The sequence below is a fragment of the Notothenia coriiceps genome, unplaced genomic scaffold (assembly GCF_000735185.1).
Source record: "Notothenia coriiceps isolate Sejong01 unplaced genomic scaffold, NC01 NC01_scaffold00008638, whole genome shotgun sequence".
Taxonomy (NCBI): domain Eukaryota; kingdom Metazoa; phylum Chordata; class Actinopteri; order Perciformes; family Nototheniidae; genus Notothenia; species Notothenia coriiceps.
In genome coordinates, this window is record NW_011341339.1 from 534,075 (window position 1) to 553,566 (window position 19,492).

The 19,492-nt window shown below is 39.9% G+C and overlaps 1 protein-coding gene across 1 annotated transcript in view; it reads left to right on the plus strand.

The window, feature by feature from the left end:
- The window catches only part of usta (uronyl 2-sulfotransferase a), a 51,920-nt gene extending 32,691 nt beyond the window's left edge, over positions 1-19,229 (plus strand). Inside the window, exons 3-8 of the mRNA XM_010770254.1 lie at positions 4,489-4,644; positions 10,239-10,318; positions 10,432-10,585; positions 16,489-16,586; positions 16,703-16,860; positions 17,448-19,229. Of these exons, the coding sequence (XP_010768556.1) occupies positions 4,489-4,644; positions 10,239-10,318; positions 10,432-10,585; positions 16,489-16,586; positions 16,703-16,860; positions 17,448-17,740 (939 nt within the window). The 3' untranslated portion in view covers positions 17,741-19,229. The remainder of the gene's footprint in view (positions 1-4,488; positions 4,645-10,238; positions 10,319-10,431; positions 10,586-16,488; positions 16,587-16,702; positions 16,861-17,447) is intronic.
- Positions 19,230-19,492: the final 263 nt, after the last annotated feature.

Here is a 19,492-nt window from a genome sequence, read left to right on the forward strand (position 1 = left end):
GCAAACTGTTGACGCCAAGCTCTCAATATTTTATGGGCTTGTAGAAGTTTAATTTAAATTAAGTTTAATAAATCAAAAATAGCTTCCATCATTTTTCCATTGAAGGCAGAACTGAGAGTGCAACAGCTTGACTGTGTCCTGAGGCAATTCTGAACGATTCTGAGTATTAACTCTCTTATACAAACACAGAAGCCCTGGAATTCATTTTGACAAAGAAAAGTGTGATTTGTAATGGAAGGGAAAGTCTGAGAGAAGCGGAGGGGGCTAATAAAGATGAACTTACTTTGTAAAGTATGTCTGTAGTTTTTGAATAAAACATGTTCAGACATTGACTGATAAATGTTGACATACCCATCTGGGTCACCTTTGGTTATTACTGACGGCTCACAAAAAGTACTTTACATATAGCAACTTTCTTTTTTATGGGTTTTTTGCCCCAGGTGTTGTCTATTAGGCTAGAACCTGCCAGCCCTATGCTTAGACTGATGACGCTTGTCAGGGCTTTTCACGGCCTGAGGAGCTGCAGACACGAATCAGGGCTGAAAACACTTGCCACCTGCTGTATAATTAACTATAACTATTAGATTTTTATTACAGTGATTATTCCCCTAAAAGAGCCTTGAATTGATCATCAATCAAGAGGTTTGGTAATGTTGCAAATCCAACAAGGAAAGTGAATAAATTATAAAACAGTTAACTTTCAATCCAAAAATAGTAATGGGCTCCTATTATTGTGAACGTTTCTGATGGCGGACTGGAACTAAAAATCAGCCCGGGAAACTCGACCGGCCGACCGGCACCGCTAGTCAATTGTCAACGGGGGGCGGGGGGGAATAAACTATTCTTTCTCTCTTTCTTTTCACTCTGCCTGTGTGATTTGACATTTAGTAGCTTTAAAGGCTTTATTAAGTACCTGCAACCTCCAAAGACACTGACAGGGCTCGCTGTAATTATACATTAGCTGCTAACTTTGATTGATTCCATATCTGTCGTCATCTCATATTCCAGACAGATGATGCTAATGCCATGTCAGTGGCAAGAGCTACATCAACCACATCTCTCATTATCTCTACAAACTGCTGCAGCTGAGATTGATCTTCTATTTCAGCAGAGGTCGGTCGCATTGCAAGCGAGTGCACAAGGCTGAGGCTCTGGCAAATGTAGGGAAAGATTAGAAATTGGGTAAAAAGCTCAGCGTAAAATGAGAGTGTTTGGAAAAACCACGCAGCGCTTAGAATAGAGTTACAGATCTGTATGTGTATGGCAGCATGACAAGAATGTCCCTTCAACATTTCTATATGTGTTTAAAATGTGATTCTAAATATCACTTTATGGAGCACATTTCCTTTCATTTTGAACCAATCAGATACATTTCAATCTTAAAAAATAACAAAAAGCAACTGTAATGCACTTTGAAGAGTCTTGGTGATGTTGTGAGCACATATTTTCCATAAATAATGAAACCAGAAGACAACACAAAAGACCTTTGCATTCAGAAATGTCCTAATGTATAATTCAATGTCCTTGCAAGCTTGGTAAGTTATTTCTTATCCAACAAAAGCATTTCGATCTTCATTTGTCACACATAAGTGTCTGTGTTCAAGTGTAAAGGAGCGTGAGGAAATGTAGTCAAAGTTTCCTCCGAGCCAATGAAAATCAATTCATCTTCATTCACATAAACATTGTGAATGGAAACTCCGCTGTCACAGCTACTTAGAGCAGTGAGACTCCCTCGCTCCTTTTCCGAATGGGAGTGGAGATGAATGGATAGATCATTAATAACAGGAAGTGCTGAGATTCTCCACTGTACCCTGAATGAAACCTTAACATGCTGCTCTCCCCTCAGTGTGGGTTGAGCAGTTGACAGTAGAGAGCAATGAACTGGGAGCAAGGCTAACCAAAAGCGGTAGGGTGCAGGTTAGCGGTGACGTACTGCCGTGGGTTTCCAGTAACTGCAGCAGGAAGATGGTTGTGTACGTGCGGTGGTGGTGAACCAGGACATGTTCTCAAACTGGCTGTTATATTATTTATTTGGCAGAATTCTTTGGGTGGTCAAGCCATGAGACAGAGACTATAGTTTATGTGTGTTTGTTGTCTCTTCTCAAAATATCTCAAAACAGCTTGAAGCGTTTAAAGGTTTTAGTGCAAGTGTGTGGGCATGGTGTTAGAAAAGAAAGACACTGAGAATGTGGAAGGAAAGAGGAAAAGGTGCAGAACAACTAATCTCCTCAATCTCTGCTAGATATCTCTAATAGATATGGCATCAGAGCTGTAAATACCATAACAACAGTCCAGAGCGCCCAGAACTGACACAGTGGAAATCAGCCCTGTTACATAATACTTTTTTTTACAGCATGGATAGACTATTGACAGAATCCCTTACTGGCACACACTGCGAACATTTCTCACAGTGTGCAACAGAAACCTTAGCTCCACAGAGTGGGAACAACAATAGCACAAACTCAAAGGTTGACCTTTCACTGCTGTCAAAGCCGACGGGAGATTTGGACTTTTGATGGAATCTGTGATGTTATTCTTGTGTTGTACAATACCAGGCTGTTTGAGTTCTGACACAGTCATTTGTCATCATATCAGCAGGGAATGGTGTCCTGCAAAACGCTGCATATATTTTATAGGGCTGATTATTGTGACAAGCTGAGAAGTCTGGAGTTACTTGGCAAACAGCGAGGAATGTAGGACTGCTGTCCAAGAGAACCATTTACTATCTGCTCTAAATCTTTTCCCAAAACTAAGTGAAATTCCAAACATTGATCTTTTTTTTGTGTGTGTGTCTGTTTTTTAAATGATATCTGATATATAAGACTGCTTGACAGTAAGGGATGACAACATGTTGCATGTGACACAAGCTGTAACATGCCTGTCAACAAAACTTGTGTAAGCTTGTGTAAGAAGAACCTGTGAATTATTTTTCCAGTACTCCCTACCTCATCCCGGGGCGATGTACATTATTTTGATATTGTGTTAAACCGGTTCAAAGGATGTCTGGTAAAGTGCTCTGGTTCTGGGAAAACAGTGGGATTGAAACTTGTCTGACCTGTGTTCAGAACTAAACTGTAAGTTTGTATTGCAACTGGTTTCCCATCACCAGCGCTATCTTTTTTACTAGACTCTCCGTCCTGTTGTAACTTTCTCTTTCTTTCTACTTGGCTCTGGAAAACATTCAGAGAGGCTCTCACTGTTATTACAGAGCCTGTACTTGGGTGGGACTGCTGCTTTTGGAAGAGTGTGTGAGTTTGTGTGTCCGTGCTGAACTCTTCTAGGAACTACTGTCTGCAGAACCAGAGCTAAAGTGGGCTAAGATTATCTAAATATTCATAATAATTTCAGGTCAGAATGAGGAAAAGGCCAATTGTGTGTAAACTAGCCACCACACGAGACAACAAGCTAGTTAATTCAGTCAGTCAGACGTCCAAATATACAGTCTGTAAGATATTCAGAAACTCCCCCTGGGAAAAGCACAATAACCATTCCAGACTGGGAATGCTGACAAGAATGTATTACGGCTACATGTTTCCCTCCATCTGATTTACAGAAAAGCTTTATTTGAAGTGATGAGGGAGAAGGGCTTTTAAGAAACACAAAACTGATTTGCTTATTTATTTTTGCGCTAGATCTCTATCAATTTAAATATAAATATTCCAGATGTCTTGTAGGTGACCTGTCTTCCTCTCTGTCATTCTTCCCGTAATTCTTTTAACTGGCCTTTCATTTTCTCTCCCTCTTGTTCTCACTGGTACATTCGCTCGGATAGCCTTCATTCTTAAGGGGCCACTTGTGTAAACCTTGTAGGCCCTTAGGGATAATTACCAAATTAGTGCATTCTTGCTGCCCTTGTGCAAAAATGTTCAATACACATGACAGCTTCAACTTCCTCTTTCAAGCGAGCAACGTTTTACTGTAACAAGTCTATTTTTCTAAGTGAAACTTCGAATGACACACACATCCACTTTAATTGAGTCATTGCTTAGCTACTTATTTAAGGAGTCATGAGGTGAGTGTGTGTAAAACATGACTGTGTGAATCTCTGATTCATCATACGAGAAGAGAAAATTAAACCATGCATGCCTTCACGTAATCTTTGTGTGTGTGTGTGTGTGTGTGTGTGTGTGTGTGTGTGTGTGTGTGTGTGTGTGTGTGTGTGTGTGTGTGTGTGTGTGTGTGAAAATGAACACAGTGCAGGGTCAATTGAGTCTAGCCCCAGGGAGGGTAGAAACAGCAGGTCAAAGGTCGCAGGAAAACAGGCTAGAGAATCCAGTCAGAGCTTGATGATTTTCCTTGGTTTTCTTCTTTTTTCTCCTCAACATATCAATTCAACAGTTTGTCTTAACATTCTTGTGAAAACCATAGGTTGCCTAACACCAGTGAAAGTAACATACATCAAGAAATTCAATATATAGTTTATATCAATAGTTTATATACCTTTTTGTATTCTCTCCCTTTATATTGTATGCTGTTGTGTGTTTGCAGGTGCTCCCGTTCCCCAGCCAGGTGGTTTATAACCGTGTAGGGAAGTGCGGCAGCCGGACGGTGGTCATCCTGCTGAGATTGCTGGCTGAGAAACACCAGTTCAACCTTGTCTCCTCTGACATCCACAATAAAACACGCCTCACGAAACATGAACAGGTAAGAGAAAAGAGATGATGGAGCAGTAGAGGATGGATTCAAGGGTCAGAGGTTTAATTGTATTTATAATTTATATTTAGTATGGTTGACATGAGTTATTGTTGCACTTTCATCCTCAGTTTATGGTACGTAACACTTACTCCATGTGGAAATAGCTTAATGGATTTCTCGTTTGCACTTAACTGTGTGGTCACTGTGAATGTAACAGCAGCAGAGGCTTCTTCCTTTTGAGAACAAGGCTGAATCATCTGGAATCTCCTTTTATCATTTCCTAGAATGTCCCGAGGACATGAGGGTTGGCTTTTACTGAGGAAAAACTGCTTCCATTTAAAAAACTGCAGCCTTTCAAGACATTAAGAAAAGCTGACCAGTGCCAGTGATAAATGGGTAAAGGGAAATGCCTACACAATCTTCTTCCCATTACTTTTTCCACTTACGTGACAAAAATAAATAATGTAAATAACTATTTCCGACTGCATTAGGACATGATTTACTGGGCAATGCATGTTTTGATCTACATTGTTGTTCCAAAGCCCTCATTTTGAAGGGATAGAGCATCAACTGTACTAAAGTTGAATTAAGCAATTATCCAGTGGTGGAAAGAGCATTCAGACGCTAAATGGAAGTGCTGATTCCACAAAGTAAACATTTCTTACTACAAGTCAATATATTAACATTTACATTTTGACATAGGTAGAAGCACAGAGGTTCCAATAGCAAAATGCAATGTTATTGTAAATCTACCCCTTATAAACAATAGTTGATTTTAGACTTAAATATTATTACAGTAACTGGTATGATAATATCACCAGCACAATCGTGGTTTTCTGTTAATGTGTTATGTTGTTTTAGTTTTTTTATACATTGAGAAATCTATACTTGTTGAACTTGAACTTGAATTTTAATACGTAACATACTGTCAAAATAGTTATTAAAATAAAAAGGACAATATTTTCCCTAGAAATGTTGCCATATTTATATATTTACCAAATAAGTACAGCTATTGGGTGTTTCACTACTGAAGTTTTACCATGAGGCTGCTCTCTAGTTGACTCTGACCTTTGACTCTCCCTTGATTTTCAGCAGCAGTAAGTGAATGTATAAATCTAGTTCCTAAGAAGCAGTGCAGGGCATTAGCTTCCTCAAAAGCAATTCAGCTTATTGCGTTTTTCCACAAGGGCAATGTTTCTTTTAGTCATATTCCTGAGAAAGTGACCTAAATCTGTTTGTGTAGGAGTATTGCAGCAATGACTCACATCCTCATATGACGTTATTGACAGCATCCTTTAGGGAAAAGCTACTGCTAACCACTTTTGAATTGTCAGCAGATGCTAAATATTTAATATCACTGACCAATGTAATGTAAATGTCAGGCCTGTATTGAAACGGCTGCTTGCTTGTCCATTCATCAAACCCTGAAACGCTTGCTGCAAACACAGTGGCAGAACACTATTAGACTCATGAATTCTCTGGACATAAAACATCTCTGTGAATGGACCCAAGCAATGCTCCTCAGAAACAGTGTGTGCATTCCAGTGTCTGTCTAAGAGTGTGCGTCTCTGCTTGTGTTTATGTGTGATTCTGTAAAGTGTAGCTCCGTCTTTGTGGGTTTGTTTGTGTGTGTACTTCTGTGTGTTGACCTATGCAGATCCAGACGTGCGTCGCCTAAGTTTAGAGATGCTGGTCTCATCAGTTGTGGTTCTGGCTCGAGGCTGCAGTTTCTTGGACCGTTTTTTCCTCCTGGCTCTCCTAGAAGTCCGCTAATGGGTTTGCTTGCTTGATGCCTTGTGCGTGGGTTGCCAAAAAGTGAAGGTGCCTTTTTCGTCTGGAACTTTGCGGAGCTTTTGCAGATTTGTGGCGTACAGTGACGCATCAATCCCTTTCAGTACAGGGGGAACAAGCTCAGTGGGAGAGAGAGGTTTGAGACATTTCCTGGGAAGAGAAAAATCTTCCTTAAAAACATCCAGAAACAGAAAGACAGTTTCTCTATTGTAAGTGTGTCTGCGTTCATGTGGGATCCTGTTTCCTCCCACTCACCAAAAACATTAACCAGCACACATTTGCTCTTCCACTGTGAACCTTTGTATCTGCATCACAAAGCCGCAGATACGCAAACACCGAAATGTAACTGGCCCAAGTACAAACAAAGGCTTTAAAGAGTGTTTCCCTACTAGCATCTCCCCTGCTACACTCAAAGCAACAATTTGCCTTTGGTTATTTACACAGTTGGATTTGGCTCAAGAAGACATTGAAGTTTGGTTAGAGTACAGCTCTCAATCCCTTTTTTTTTTTTTTCTGTTTAAAGACTTTTTCATTAAGACACTAAATCTTTGTATTGACAATTCTGAACACTTATAATGTCTGGCCCAAGTATTTATCTATTCCTCAGGAGTTGATAATTTAGTCTTCTTTAATATTTAAACGTGATAAATATTGACAAATCAAATATATTTGAATGCAGATCTGTTGTAGCCTACAGTGGTTTTTGGTTCTTCCCCCGATGAGCCCGGTGTGGGCAGCACTGGCTCAGGAGGAAGGGGGGCTGGGGGGGCCGGGGTCAGGGAGGTTGCAGGTATGCCTGGAATCTCAGACTGTCCTCCACTTTCCCTCTGTCTCCCTGCAGCTCTCCCTGGTAAACGAGAGGGGGTCTGGCCAGACAGACCAGAGGGGTGGGTCAGAAAATGTACACACACACATACACAAAACTCAACCAAATGTGCCAAATGTGTTTAGGGTATGCACATCAACCAGGGTGTGGGGGAGGGGGCATCAGGAGGTAAGCTGTGGGCTAATTGGTCTGGACGAGCAGTTTGCGGAAAATGTACTTTTTTTATGTCCAATTGAAAAAGATTAATAGAGACATATCATGCAGGAGGCAACTGTAGTGGTGATTTTATTTCTAAAGCTAATGAAAGTGTGTGGAGGAAGGTGGAAGCAAAGTGAGTGGAAATGTACTGAGTTTATAGAGAAGAGGGAGGGTGTTAAACCCAAATCTGACTGGGGCCTCAGATTAACTTCTCTGTGTACATAAACAAGTATACATATTACTGTTGCTGTCCAAACAGTCTTGCAGTGACGTAACAGGAGCCTATACATAGTGTATGACAGCAAGACATTCAAACAGGACATTCAGTTCCTTAGAAGATTGCCAAGACGGGACAATCTCCAATCAACAGTATGTTTAAAATCTGTCAGTCAGTGCAAAGAAGAGCCACCTCTCCAACCTCAGACAAATGACCTCAATCAATTCTTCTTTTCTCTTATTGAGTTTTCTGCCACATTGCTGGCCCATCTCCTCTAAAGCAAACAGACTTATTGAGATTGAATCTCCCATCGCTGAACCAATAAAGTGGATTTAGTTTTAAGGAAGGCTTCATTGGTAGTGTTTGGGCTTCACTTGTCAGGTAATCACCTAGAAATCAACTGCAATGCACAAGTTGAACATAGTCTATTCTAATAGTGAACTCCTAACAATGCAACTCCACGGCAACAAACAAAATCAAAAACATGGGGAGTGTGGATGTCACAAAGACTGTGTCAAGTGATACCAAAAATGAAGTTATCATTGAATTTATTTCTGGCAGAAGGCCCCTTGCTTTTTCCAGATCTCTAAACTGTTCGATGTGTTCTGCATCAAGGTCCCAGTCGCTGAATTACAGAGCCAGACCTCTGCATCCAGTTTGTGCATTTTAGCATAACAACTTTTAGCTCAAAGCGCAGCTGTTTTGTTCGCTCAACAGACAAAACCAGTTCTTCTGAAATGCTTTTAGACAGTACCTTTGAAGGGAATCCTAGACACTATTTGTATAGAGGCCCTTTACAGCATCTGAATCAATGTGTGTATTTGAGAACTGTATGTACTACAGCTGCTGATGAAAACACTTTTTCTTGTCTCCAGTTTTGATTTGCCCTTCCCCTGGGGGTTACTGTCTTTGTAGCAGAAGGGCTCATTGCATTCTCCATGTGCAGTGTTCAGCTGTTGTTCATTATTCCTTTGTGTTTACCCTCTTAAACTTGCAATTTTCAGACAGAGAAAATGTATTTGTTATCCATGTGTTTGTCAGTGTAACCGAGTTCAGTCTGGCTGTTAGTTGGCCGGCCTTACCTCTCGCTTTTTTAATCTTCATCTCCAGATCCCCTTTAAACTGATGGGTGCTGAGGAGCTGCGTGGACAAAGCACAAACCCATCACTGTGAATATCCGGCTTTAATTCACATTAGCAGTACCTCTGGCACGGTTGTGTGTTCCAATTAGCAAAATGATTAGTGTTTTCTAAAAGAATCCAGTGTGGGATCTTGTCCTTGTCTCTGCAACACTGTTTGTTGGTGGAGAGGCCTGTAACAATGACATGGCATGACGGGAATAGGGTGAAACAAATTGTTGACTGTTGCATTGCTTACTGGCAGGAGGATAGAAGCGTCTGGCAACAACATGTGCCACAGAGGTTAAAGCGTCACATTGCTTTCTATCTCTCAGCAGAGGAGTTTTCCAAGGACAAAGATGGCAGTACAGTGGAATATGTCATTACAGAATGGGGGAGATAAAGGGAATTTTTTCATAATTAAAAAGGGCAAGTGGTTCACAGGACATTTTATATTTGGGGAAATCCAAAACTCTGATCTCTTTAAACTTCTAGCACTTACACAGTCTGTAACTGTTTGTCTTAATCTCTTGAGTTTGGCAGAAGTCCACCAAAAACACTTCAGTATTTTAAATGTAATGAGTATGCTTTTTAAATATCAAGACATTCTTCTGACATGCTGGTTTGAAAAGTGTCAGTCAATTTCCCGAATGTGTATCATTATAAAGTGATTTATTTTCGAAATTGTGTTGTGCAATGTTGGCTAACAAAAAACGTAAAAAGTCTCTAATTTCCTCCATACTTGGATATCTGGAGATCACAAACACACTTATTACAATATGGAGCTGTTGAGAGGAATGAATAAAAATGGTGTTTCAGTTGCACAGCCTTCAGTCAAAGATCTAATGTAAGATCTTCACTGGATCTGGAACTACTGGGACGTCTCCAAGTTGAATTGTTGCCTTCTGTGAGCCTGCCTCTCCATGCAGACATGGAAAGCCTTCAGGATGTTTTTTTTAATCTGTCAAAGCAGCAGTGGAAGATGAAGACGCTTGAAATGATTGCACTAATAACGTTGGCTTTCCTGTCCATAAAATGACGAAGGGGATTTATGGTATTAAACCTTTTTAGATAAACACAGAAGTTGAGTCAAGGTGGAGGTAGAAAACCAGGTGGACCCACACCTGAAGTGCATTTTAATTATGCTCAGTTCCAACCTGGAATGGTAACTCTTGGTTACATGTGACAATACCTGCAGATTCTGTCTATTAACATAACATTTAGTTTATAATGAAGCCTCTATCAATATAATATTTACCCAATTTCTTCTTCAAGTCTGTTTTGAGTTTCAGCAGGTTGCTAGGCTTTTGATTATTGTCTAATTATGCAATAATTGTTTGATTTGCACCATGACGTTATGGACAGGCCTTCAGAATTAGACCGCAACTCGTCTTGGATGAATGCCCCGATTTATGTTGACATGTCAAATTAACAGGTTTTTTTTTGTCCCCAGGTTGATCTCATGAAAAACATCAGTAATATCCCACAGCCATTCCTCTACACACGGCATGTTCACTTCCTCAACTTTACCAGGTACAATGCTGCACCAATATACCATGATTTTTTACAGCAGCATTTCTAAAACCGTCAGAGTTTGTTGTTATTGTATAAAGGTCTTAACTTACTCTTTTATTTGTCTTTGTAAGGTTCAGGATAGAGCAGCCGGTCTATATCAACATAATCCGGGACCCTATCAACCGGTTCCTCTCAAACTACTTCTTCCGTCGATTTGGTGACTGGAGGGGTGAACAGAACCACCTCATTCGAACTCCAGGGATGAAAGATGATGAGAGATACCTGGTGAGAATTTAGTTTATGAGTTCTTATTTCTGGCTTGAAAATCAAAGCAATTTTACTCAGGATAAATTTCTACCCGCTACGAGCTGTATTTCATCATTTTATAGATGTGTGTATCGTGGAGTAAATGAGTGTCTGAGATTTAATCTTTTTTTCACAGTGGATTTATTTCTCTCTTAAAAAAAATGCCTAGATACACATCTTTGAGTTGTGCAATCTTCGCCAATTATGTCTTAGAATTTTTAATGGTTCAATAACTAAAACTTGTTATACATTTGTAATGATAGGACCGTGTTCCTGCGTGAGGTGCACCACTTTTCATTCATGGGAACTACTTCTACCTTCAGCTAGAGTTTCACACAAAGTGCAGTCACGCAGAAACACGGGACTGTTGATTAATTGTATTATTGGGGCTAAACCTTTTAACCTGCCTTGCAGATTGAAAAGGTTTGTATTGAAAATGAAACACATTTTTATCTAGCACCAGCCACCTTTATTCTTTCTATTTCCGAGCAGCACTTTCTGGCCAAAACAGTGTGTCAGATTTGTGAAAAGAAGGGTCAATGTCCCAAATGCTCCCCAAAATCGTAAAATTATTTGTTGTTACTTGGAGCAATAAACTACACAGAACTTCTAATTGAAGTAGCTCCAGAGAGGGTACCTAATAAACTGGGACCAGCACCCAATATAAACCCCACAATGTTATTTAAAAAGTTAAACCCTCCTTTCTAGCCGCCTTTAATAGACCCATTGCTGCCCATTTACTGTCATATGGACATTAGCTAAATCAATTCTGATGTTTATGGTTTGAAATACTAAAGCATTTGCAGTATTTCACAGAGTTTGCTAGTTTGCCAATAACTGTGCTGTTAATCTGTATCTGTTTTGGTTCAAGGCCAGATGGTTTCATAACCATAAGCTCAGTTGAGACATGAAATGTTGTGTACTCATTTCCTATTCTGGTATGAGCTTTACAGTAATTATGGAGACACGTAAGTCAAGGAGTGTTTTGTTTGTAGACGTTGTACAGAGAGAGAGTGATGATACTGACTGTCATATAAAAACACTGTTTAATCTTCCTCAAAAGATCAAACAGGAATGTGTACCTACTGACAGTCTACATTTCTGCGTTCATTCATTCAAGAAAATACTTATAAACCCGATGAACTGTCAGCCAGATGACGTGTTGGTGGAGTTTGAGATCTCTGTATTCTGTTATCTTTACACAAACATCTTCTTCTTTGTTCAAATATAAGAAAGAGAACATTTCTTCTATACAGTGATATATCAAAACCACACTCTTTGAAGATTTTTTACACGTGGTGTTGCTTGAGGCACGAAGGAAAAGTGTAAGGCCTCGGCAGCCTGATGCAAACCCGATATTTAAATATTATTGTGATTCCAATTAGAGACCTGATGTTGTAAAACCACATCAGAAAGTTGATAACCCACATCTGCCTTCCAGAATTGTATACCCCTGCAGCTGAATACTCATATATCACAGTACATGCCGTTTGCAGCCTCACTTTAATTTTCATGTTGCCATTTTTAATTCTGTATGTGAGATTTAACTTTGGAGAACATCAGGTAGAGTTAGCAGTTAAGAGCTGGGTCTAATGTGAGATGGGAAATACTGTACTACATTTGGGTTCAGCAGGCAGGCCAAAAAGGTTGGCTAGCAAGTCAAAATTATAATTAAATCAATACTATTTTAACATTTTTATAACAAATTAGTATCCAGGTACAAACCATAGACTGGTACAAACACAGGCAGTCATTTATCCCACAGACCTTCATACTGTCAGGCCATACATAGAGGAAAACGGGAGGAGTGAATGTCATTCTAACTTATGTCTGACTGGGTGTAATTAAGTATTGCACTGCTTTCCCCGGAGTTTTGGACCATGTGAGTTGAGTTATTAAAGTATGCAGACCACGGGGGCCCCTTGCTACAGTTTGAGGGAAAGGGGAGGCTGTGCTGCTGCAGCCTGGCTTACCTGTGTGTGTATGAGGACCAACTTTTGACCCTAAGAATTAAAAACTGACTAAAATGTTCCAGAGTGATGACAATTTGCTATTGTTCACTTCTTAGTTTGAGTTGCTTTAATACAGTATGTAATGTGTGGCCTTGAGTCAGTAAAGGCTAATGTAAGTCTTGTTTCCTTCCACATGACTTATATTCAGCTTCAGCTTTATTCCCTGGAAATGTTCAGAACTGAGATTTGCTGTATACCAACTGCATAGATATTATATTAATGTATCTCTCACATGATGTTGTGTTGCTTTGCAATGCTTTGCGTTTTTTAACTAACTAACATTTTTAATATGTTGTTGTTAGTATTATTTATTTGTAACACCTGTCCAGCATAGTTACTAAAAGCTAGCTTACCTGAGCATCTAAAACAGTATGCAGCTATGTGGTTAATCAAATGTATAACACCTTTTTATAATGTGGCTTACTTAGTGAGAGCTGGAGGGGCTCCACCTGAGAAATCAGCAACCCAAATAAATGGATGTCATCATAATTCTCTCTTGATTTAATATTGAAATCCAAAAAAAGGTTGATAAAAACGTGTGCTGTGTCCAGATTTCTAGGCCAGGAAATGAATGTGTCTCGCGAGTACAGCATTTCAAATATCTGTGTGTTTATCAGCGTGAGTGCCTTGCTATGTCAACACTCTGAGTTGGGACTAGTCTTGGATACGTCCCCTGCCTGCTGTACATTAGCCCTGCGCTGGGTGTGTGAGAGGTGTCAATGAAAGAACACTGTCAGTGTGCTCGACGGGGCCAAGGGAACCTGATGCACGTGTTACTGAGACATTCCTGTGGTCGGCTTGGATTTTCCGTCAGTCCCCCACACCCCTTTTTACACACACATACACTATATAAAGGCATGCACTGGACACCTGAACGCAGAGTGCACATGCATGGAATTGAGCACACACACTGACTGTCAGTTAGGAGTCAAATGACGAGCTTCTGTGGGTTTTAAAGAGATTGATCTGGTCAGAGTGTGTATTTATATTCGGCTATCAAATTATAAGAAGGAGCAGTTGAGAGGCTCCTTTGCTCTAGCTCAAATGAAACATTTTTATTAGGTAATTCAGTGTCTCAAATGAACCTAGAAAATACAGGTAAATTCTCACAGTTTAAAATACTAGATGTTCTCATACCGTTTGAAAATCATCTGCTCTGAGTTAATCGGACATTTACAATGACACATGCAAACCGTCAAATATAAAAGGCTTTAGAGGCTTTATTCGAACCATCATGCCCTGGCTTGCCTTGACGTATCTGTCACAGTGTTGATGCCTAAGGTGCAACTGAAAGATTAATTATACCGATCAAATTGATCAGGGGTTGTTTATCAAGCATGGGCTTTTTGTTGTACTTAATGACTTTTTTTGTACAGAGTCCCAATAAAGAGTTCAAAGTAATTCACTTAGTCATTGCAGGTTTAAATGTAATTCGACCCAGGTGTAATACTCCCATGCTCCCTGATGAATACTGTGGCGACCTGCCCCATGGGAAAGGTTCACATCATCAATTACTCCTGATTTCATTCATGCATACATTCTTTTCAGTGAAACAGGAGGCCGCCGTAGAGATTAGGGCCTATTTTTCTACACTTTCTGTGACTGCTCAGTTGGCTTAATCCACAGTGGGAATGGGAACAATGAGTCTGAGTGTGCACACAGGAGCTCTCTTCGAAATGCTAATGGGTCCTCTAAAGAGAGTGTGTATTGTCTGTCGGCTGTTTGTGTGTGTGCGTATATGATTGTGCGCACTTGTATATGAATGAGTTGTGGCTGCATTCCCAGAGGTCCCCTAAATGCTAAGGCATAAGGGTCCTGTATCAAGTGTCGGAGCAAAGTGGACGGGGGACTTCCTGCTAGGTGCCATATGTGTTGTGGAATGGCGTCACTTCCTGTCAGCCTTTCTCTGTTTCTTTTTTCTGGCGTTCACTTTTTTGTCCTATGTTGTTACTGTTTATATTACGGCAAATAATTATAATTTTTGGGAGCTTTTTTGCTTTGTTGCATTACAGCCAAGTGTTGGGGGGGCTTGTATAGAGTCCCATTATCTTTTTATTGACATGGCGTGGCAAGTGTGTGTAAAATATAACCGTGTTGCATATGAGTTCAAGTTAGTTCTTGCATCAACTGTAACTTTTCTTTTGAAATCTCTGCATGGGCTTTATACTTTCCCACACAAGTTATATAGTATTGAGAAACTGTAACACTCATCACTGACAGGAAACTATCAAGGCAAGGAGATATACTCATAATTGATAACACATGATGACACTGTCGTTCTTTGAATAATAAAACATGAAAAAGGCAACAAATTCTCCTTGAAGTTATGGATCAAAGAAAAGCAAGCAAGTGTTACACAAGTCCGGAAATGGCCCACACTCTAACAATAGTGCACTTTTGAACTGTTTTCTAAAGGTTCCTCTTGGATTTGTTGTTCTTTGATGAGCTTCCAGTGGTTCGCTCCACTGATCACCAACAAGTCATGTTCCTGGTGCATTGTGCAGCTCAGTCATAAAGTTTTAAACAAACCCTGCAGCCACTCAGTGAATCACACACTATGCAGCACTGTATTGAGCTGCAAGGAAAAATAAACTGACCATGTGCATAATTTATGTCATCCCAGTTTATGTAGATAGACTTTTTCTTGCTCTTCCTGTCATCACTACCTCTTTGGAAGCTGAGAGAATGATGACATTGAGAGTGATAAGAGAAATCACAAGGCTATCTTTTACCTTGTCTAACTGTTAAGCTCATACATGTTCATACACACATGGTCAGTGGGGTGTTTTTGACCCTCACATCTCACCCTTAACAGCAGACAGAAAACTCTGGGAAATTCTGGGACTCCGGTCCCGTCTGACCCAACTTCTTCTCTGTGATGGAGCACTTTGGTCTCCGTGTTGGATGCTAAATACGCAGTTTCAGACTTATCAGAGTGTAGACAAGCTTTGAAAAAATCTCTACGCTTTAAATATGTGTCCACGTTTAGATTCCGTCCTCTTTTTCTCTACCTGTCAACACTCTTTGCCTCATGCATATAGCCTGGTGCTACCGCATGTGCGTTTGAGAACACATGTGGCGTGTCCGCGTGTACGTGAGTCATGCTTCGTGGAGTGTTTTGTTGCTTGGGACCTGTTGCCATCCATAAAGCTTACGTCACCTGACACGGATTTGACTTCTAGTTCCAGTGGCTGGCCTGCTCCACTCCTGCATGTGTGTTTTTAATCTGTCCTCTGTCATTATTTAATAGCTACCACATTTAGACAAGGGGTGTTTTAAAGTTCCCATCTAACCACTTATTAGTGACAGGTTTAAGTTCATCATTGCTTGATTACAACATAAAAACAGACTATCATTACTATCTGATTCTATATTGCTTATATTTCATTAACATATATTTATTTTTAAAGCAAGCACTCTTTCATGCTCAACTATATGTGTTCTAATCTGAGCAGCTAGGGTGAAGGAGCAGAGTTTATCTTTGATCTCAGGATGTGGTTTTGCAGCACTTCTATGACGATCACTATCAGTGGATTCACAGCAGTGCTGGTGATGGGCTCCCTCAAGTGGCAAAAATATAACATTACAAATATGTTTAAGATTCTTCTACGCCTGCACCTCGGCAAACTATGAAGAAATAAGTACTGTTTTGCCTGCGCCTAGGCCATTAAACCTAACAGACAACATATAGTACCTAAGTGTTTAGCTCACTTGAATCTAATGCACCAGCACTTACAGTGGTTTGGCCTCTTTAAAGCAAGCTGCATGTATCTTTGTGGTTTATTGCACTCTAAGTCACTTTATATCAAAGTGTAAGTTAAATGAAACATAACGTAAAATTATGATTGTCATGTGTTTGTCTGCTTTCAGGATATCAATGTGTGCATTCTAGAGAATTACCCAGAGTGCTCTAATCCCAGAGTCTTCTACATTATTCCATACTTCTGTGGACAGCATCCTCAATGCAGGTATCTACAGACTCTTAATATGGAGGACATGTTATTAAACGTGGCATGTAAATCTGCTCTGTTGTTGTACTTGTTTGTCTGTCTCTTACTCGTGATTTTTCCTCTCTCTCCACCAGGGAGCCGGGGGTATGGGCTCTGGAGAGGGCCAAACAGAATGTGCAGGAGAACTACTTGCTTGTTGGTATCCTGGAAGAGCTGGAGGATGTTCTGCTCCTGTTGGAGAGGCTCTTACCTCATTACTTTACTGGAGTACTCAGCATCTACCAGAGCCCTGGTAGGACACAATCAAAAAACATATGTTGATGTATCATATTGGTACCTGTGGCGGCTATAGTCCCGTAATACGGCCGCTCTGAGGCTAAACTTCGCTCAATGATGTGACGCTTACAAATAATAAAGTCTGTACTGAACTCAACGTTTTAAGGATATTTTATATTGTAAATCAAAAATAAACAAACAGAATCATACGGTCAACAAATATCAGAGCTAAGCTCATCCCCATTGTCATGCTACTAAACATCCACATACACCAGGTGCCCTAAATACCATTAACCACACCCATGTGACAATTACCGGAAACAACCTATTACAAGTGTGTGTGGTGTAAATATATTGTTTAAAAAAAATAAAACAATGGAGACAAGTGTGTGTGGTGTTAACAAATAAGGAAGATAATATAACTAAAAACAGGCTACCACAGCATTTTGGCTCCTACACTGTTGTTGCCTTTAACAATTGAGGTTTTGCACATGAATCTCTTTTTTAAATCATGATTTTGGTATTCCTTTTCTTTGACTGTATTACTGTCAAATTGCATTAACCTGACTTCTTCTGGTTCTGTACTTCTTCTTCTTTCTGCAGACTATAAGAAGATGGGGAATATGACTGGCACAGTACGTAAACACACGCCCACTCTGGAGGCGCTGCAGGTGCTCTACCACCGCATGCGCTACGAGTATGAGTTCTACAACTTCATCCGAGACCAGTTCCATCTTATGAAGAAAAAGATTGGCCTCAAGTCCGTCTCCCAGCCCCCTGCCCACTCACCCTCTTTCCTCCGAGAGCTAGCCCTTCGAACCCCGGAGCCTCTGGATGAAGACGAGGAGTTCGACACAGACCTGGAGGATGCCAACAGCTGGCTGGTCCATCCCTAAGAGCGGCGTGGCGAACAGTGGACGTAGCCAAAAGAAGCTAATTGGCTGGAGATAGCTGGAGCCAGCCTGAGGGCTAAGGGGGCATTCCCGTCCTTCAGCATTCCTAAGAAAAGTGATGTATGTTTAGGGGTGTATGGATTCTGACGCTCGTGTTTTTACGGGCTCTGCTTTCCATTGGCAATAGACTCCTTTCATAACAGGCTCAGCACTGAGGACTATAGGGTTGAGTAATTGAAAGGACAAAATGCTCTATTTAAAAGTTGGACAGTGAGAACAATTGTTTAGCTCAATTTGCTTGACTCAAGTTTTGTTTGAACTTGAGCTTGCTTTTGAGCCCTTTTATGGAAAAAAGAAAGACATCATTGCTGTAATCTCCAGGAGAGATTATTTTAAGATGTGAAGGGCTAAATGTATTGGGAAATATTCTTAGTGTTGGTTTACATTAAGAAAGGACTTCCGAGACATAGCCTAAAAAAGAGGTTCATGTTTTTTTGAAAGGTGTGTGTCCTAACAGCTGGAATGGGAAATGGGATCCACGAATAAAATAGTACCAAAACCCTTTTTTTGTGTATTAGTTGTCTAGGACTGTTGTAAGTGCCAAACCTCACTAAGAGTTCCAATAACTGACAGGAAACCTTTGTGCACAGCTGGGGGGGTTGTGACATAAGTCAGTTGATATAGTATTGGTTAATACAAAAAAATTCAATTTGGAAGATATTATTAGGTATAAATGAGGGTTAGAAAGTAAGCACTCAATTATGAATTCAAAGAATTCAACTGTGTGTGCATGAATGATTGAGTTAGACCAACCAGCAATGTATTTTAGCATAGATTTATTATTCGGGACAGGCGTTTTGTTCAGAGATAAACACTAAAAAGCATTTATGGAGGGCAGTGTTTTTAATCCAAAGTTTTAAAGTTTGAGTTTGCCAAATACCAGTGTTTCTACTGCGATGCATTACTAAACTGTATGAATATACTGTACTTTTTCTGAGGTGAAATTCTGCAGCATAACTAGCGGATTGGTCACAATACTGGATACTAATTTGCCTTTCATTTCAAATTGGATCATTGCTGTTTAAGAGTTGTTATCTCTCTAAAACGTGTAATCCTCCAGCAGCTATCTAGAGTGCATGATGTACCAATCATCCAGAGAACAGTTACCATAAGCTATTATGTTTCAGTCATCTATGTAGTTCACTATTCCATCCCAATCTCCATTGTCTGTACCTTTTCATTGTCCTGGTTTGTCTTCAGTGTTTCCTTTTTTGCCAGTTTAATTTATTATTTTGTATTCCTTTGCGTTCCAGACAAGATTCTCAGGAAGGAAAAAAATATGATTAATAACTTGATCATGTGTATCCTTGGTTTCTGGCGGCTATGAAACTATTTAAATTTTTTTAAGGTTTTCATATCAACAGCTGAAAACTTGTTAACAACTAATGCAGTTCATTATTTTACAGTCTTCAAAATAAATGTCTTCTAACTATTAGTGTCTACACTTTACTACTTTGTATGAAGAAGTTTGTGATGGCCTCTCTTGACCGGATCAGGAATGCTGCAACGTATCTCATCCTCAACTTTCCATAAACCTCCGATACTGATATACACATCGGCTTGATAGACATCTACTGAAAGAGCGGCATCCAAACTATTGTCCACTTGTTTCTTTTACTATATTATGACTTTTCTTTCGACATGCTATACTATTACTTTTTTTTCAACATACTATACTATTACTAATTGTTTGAC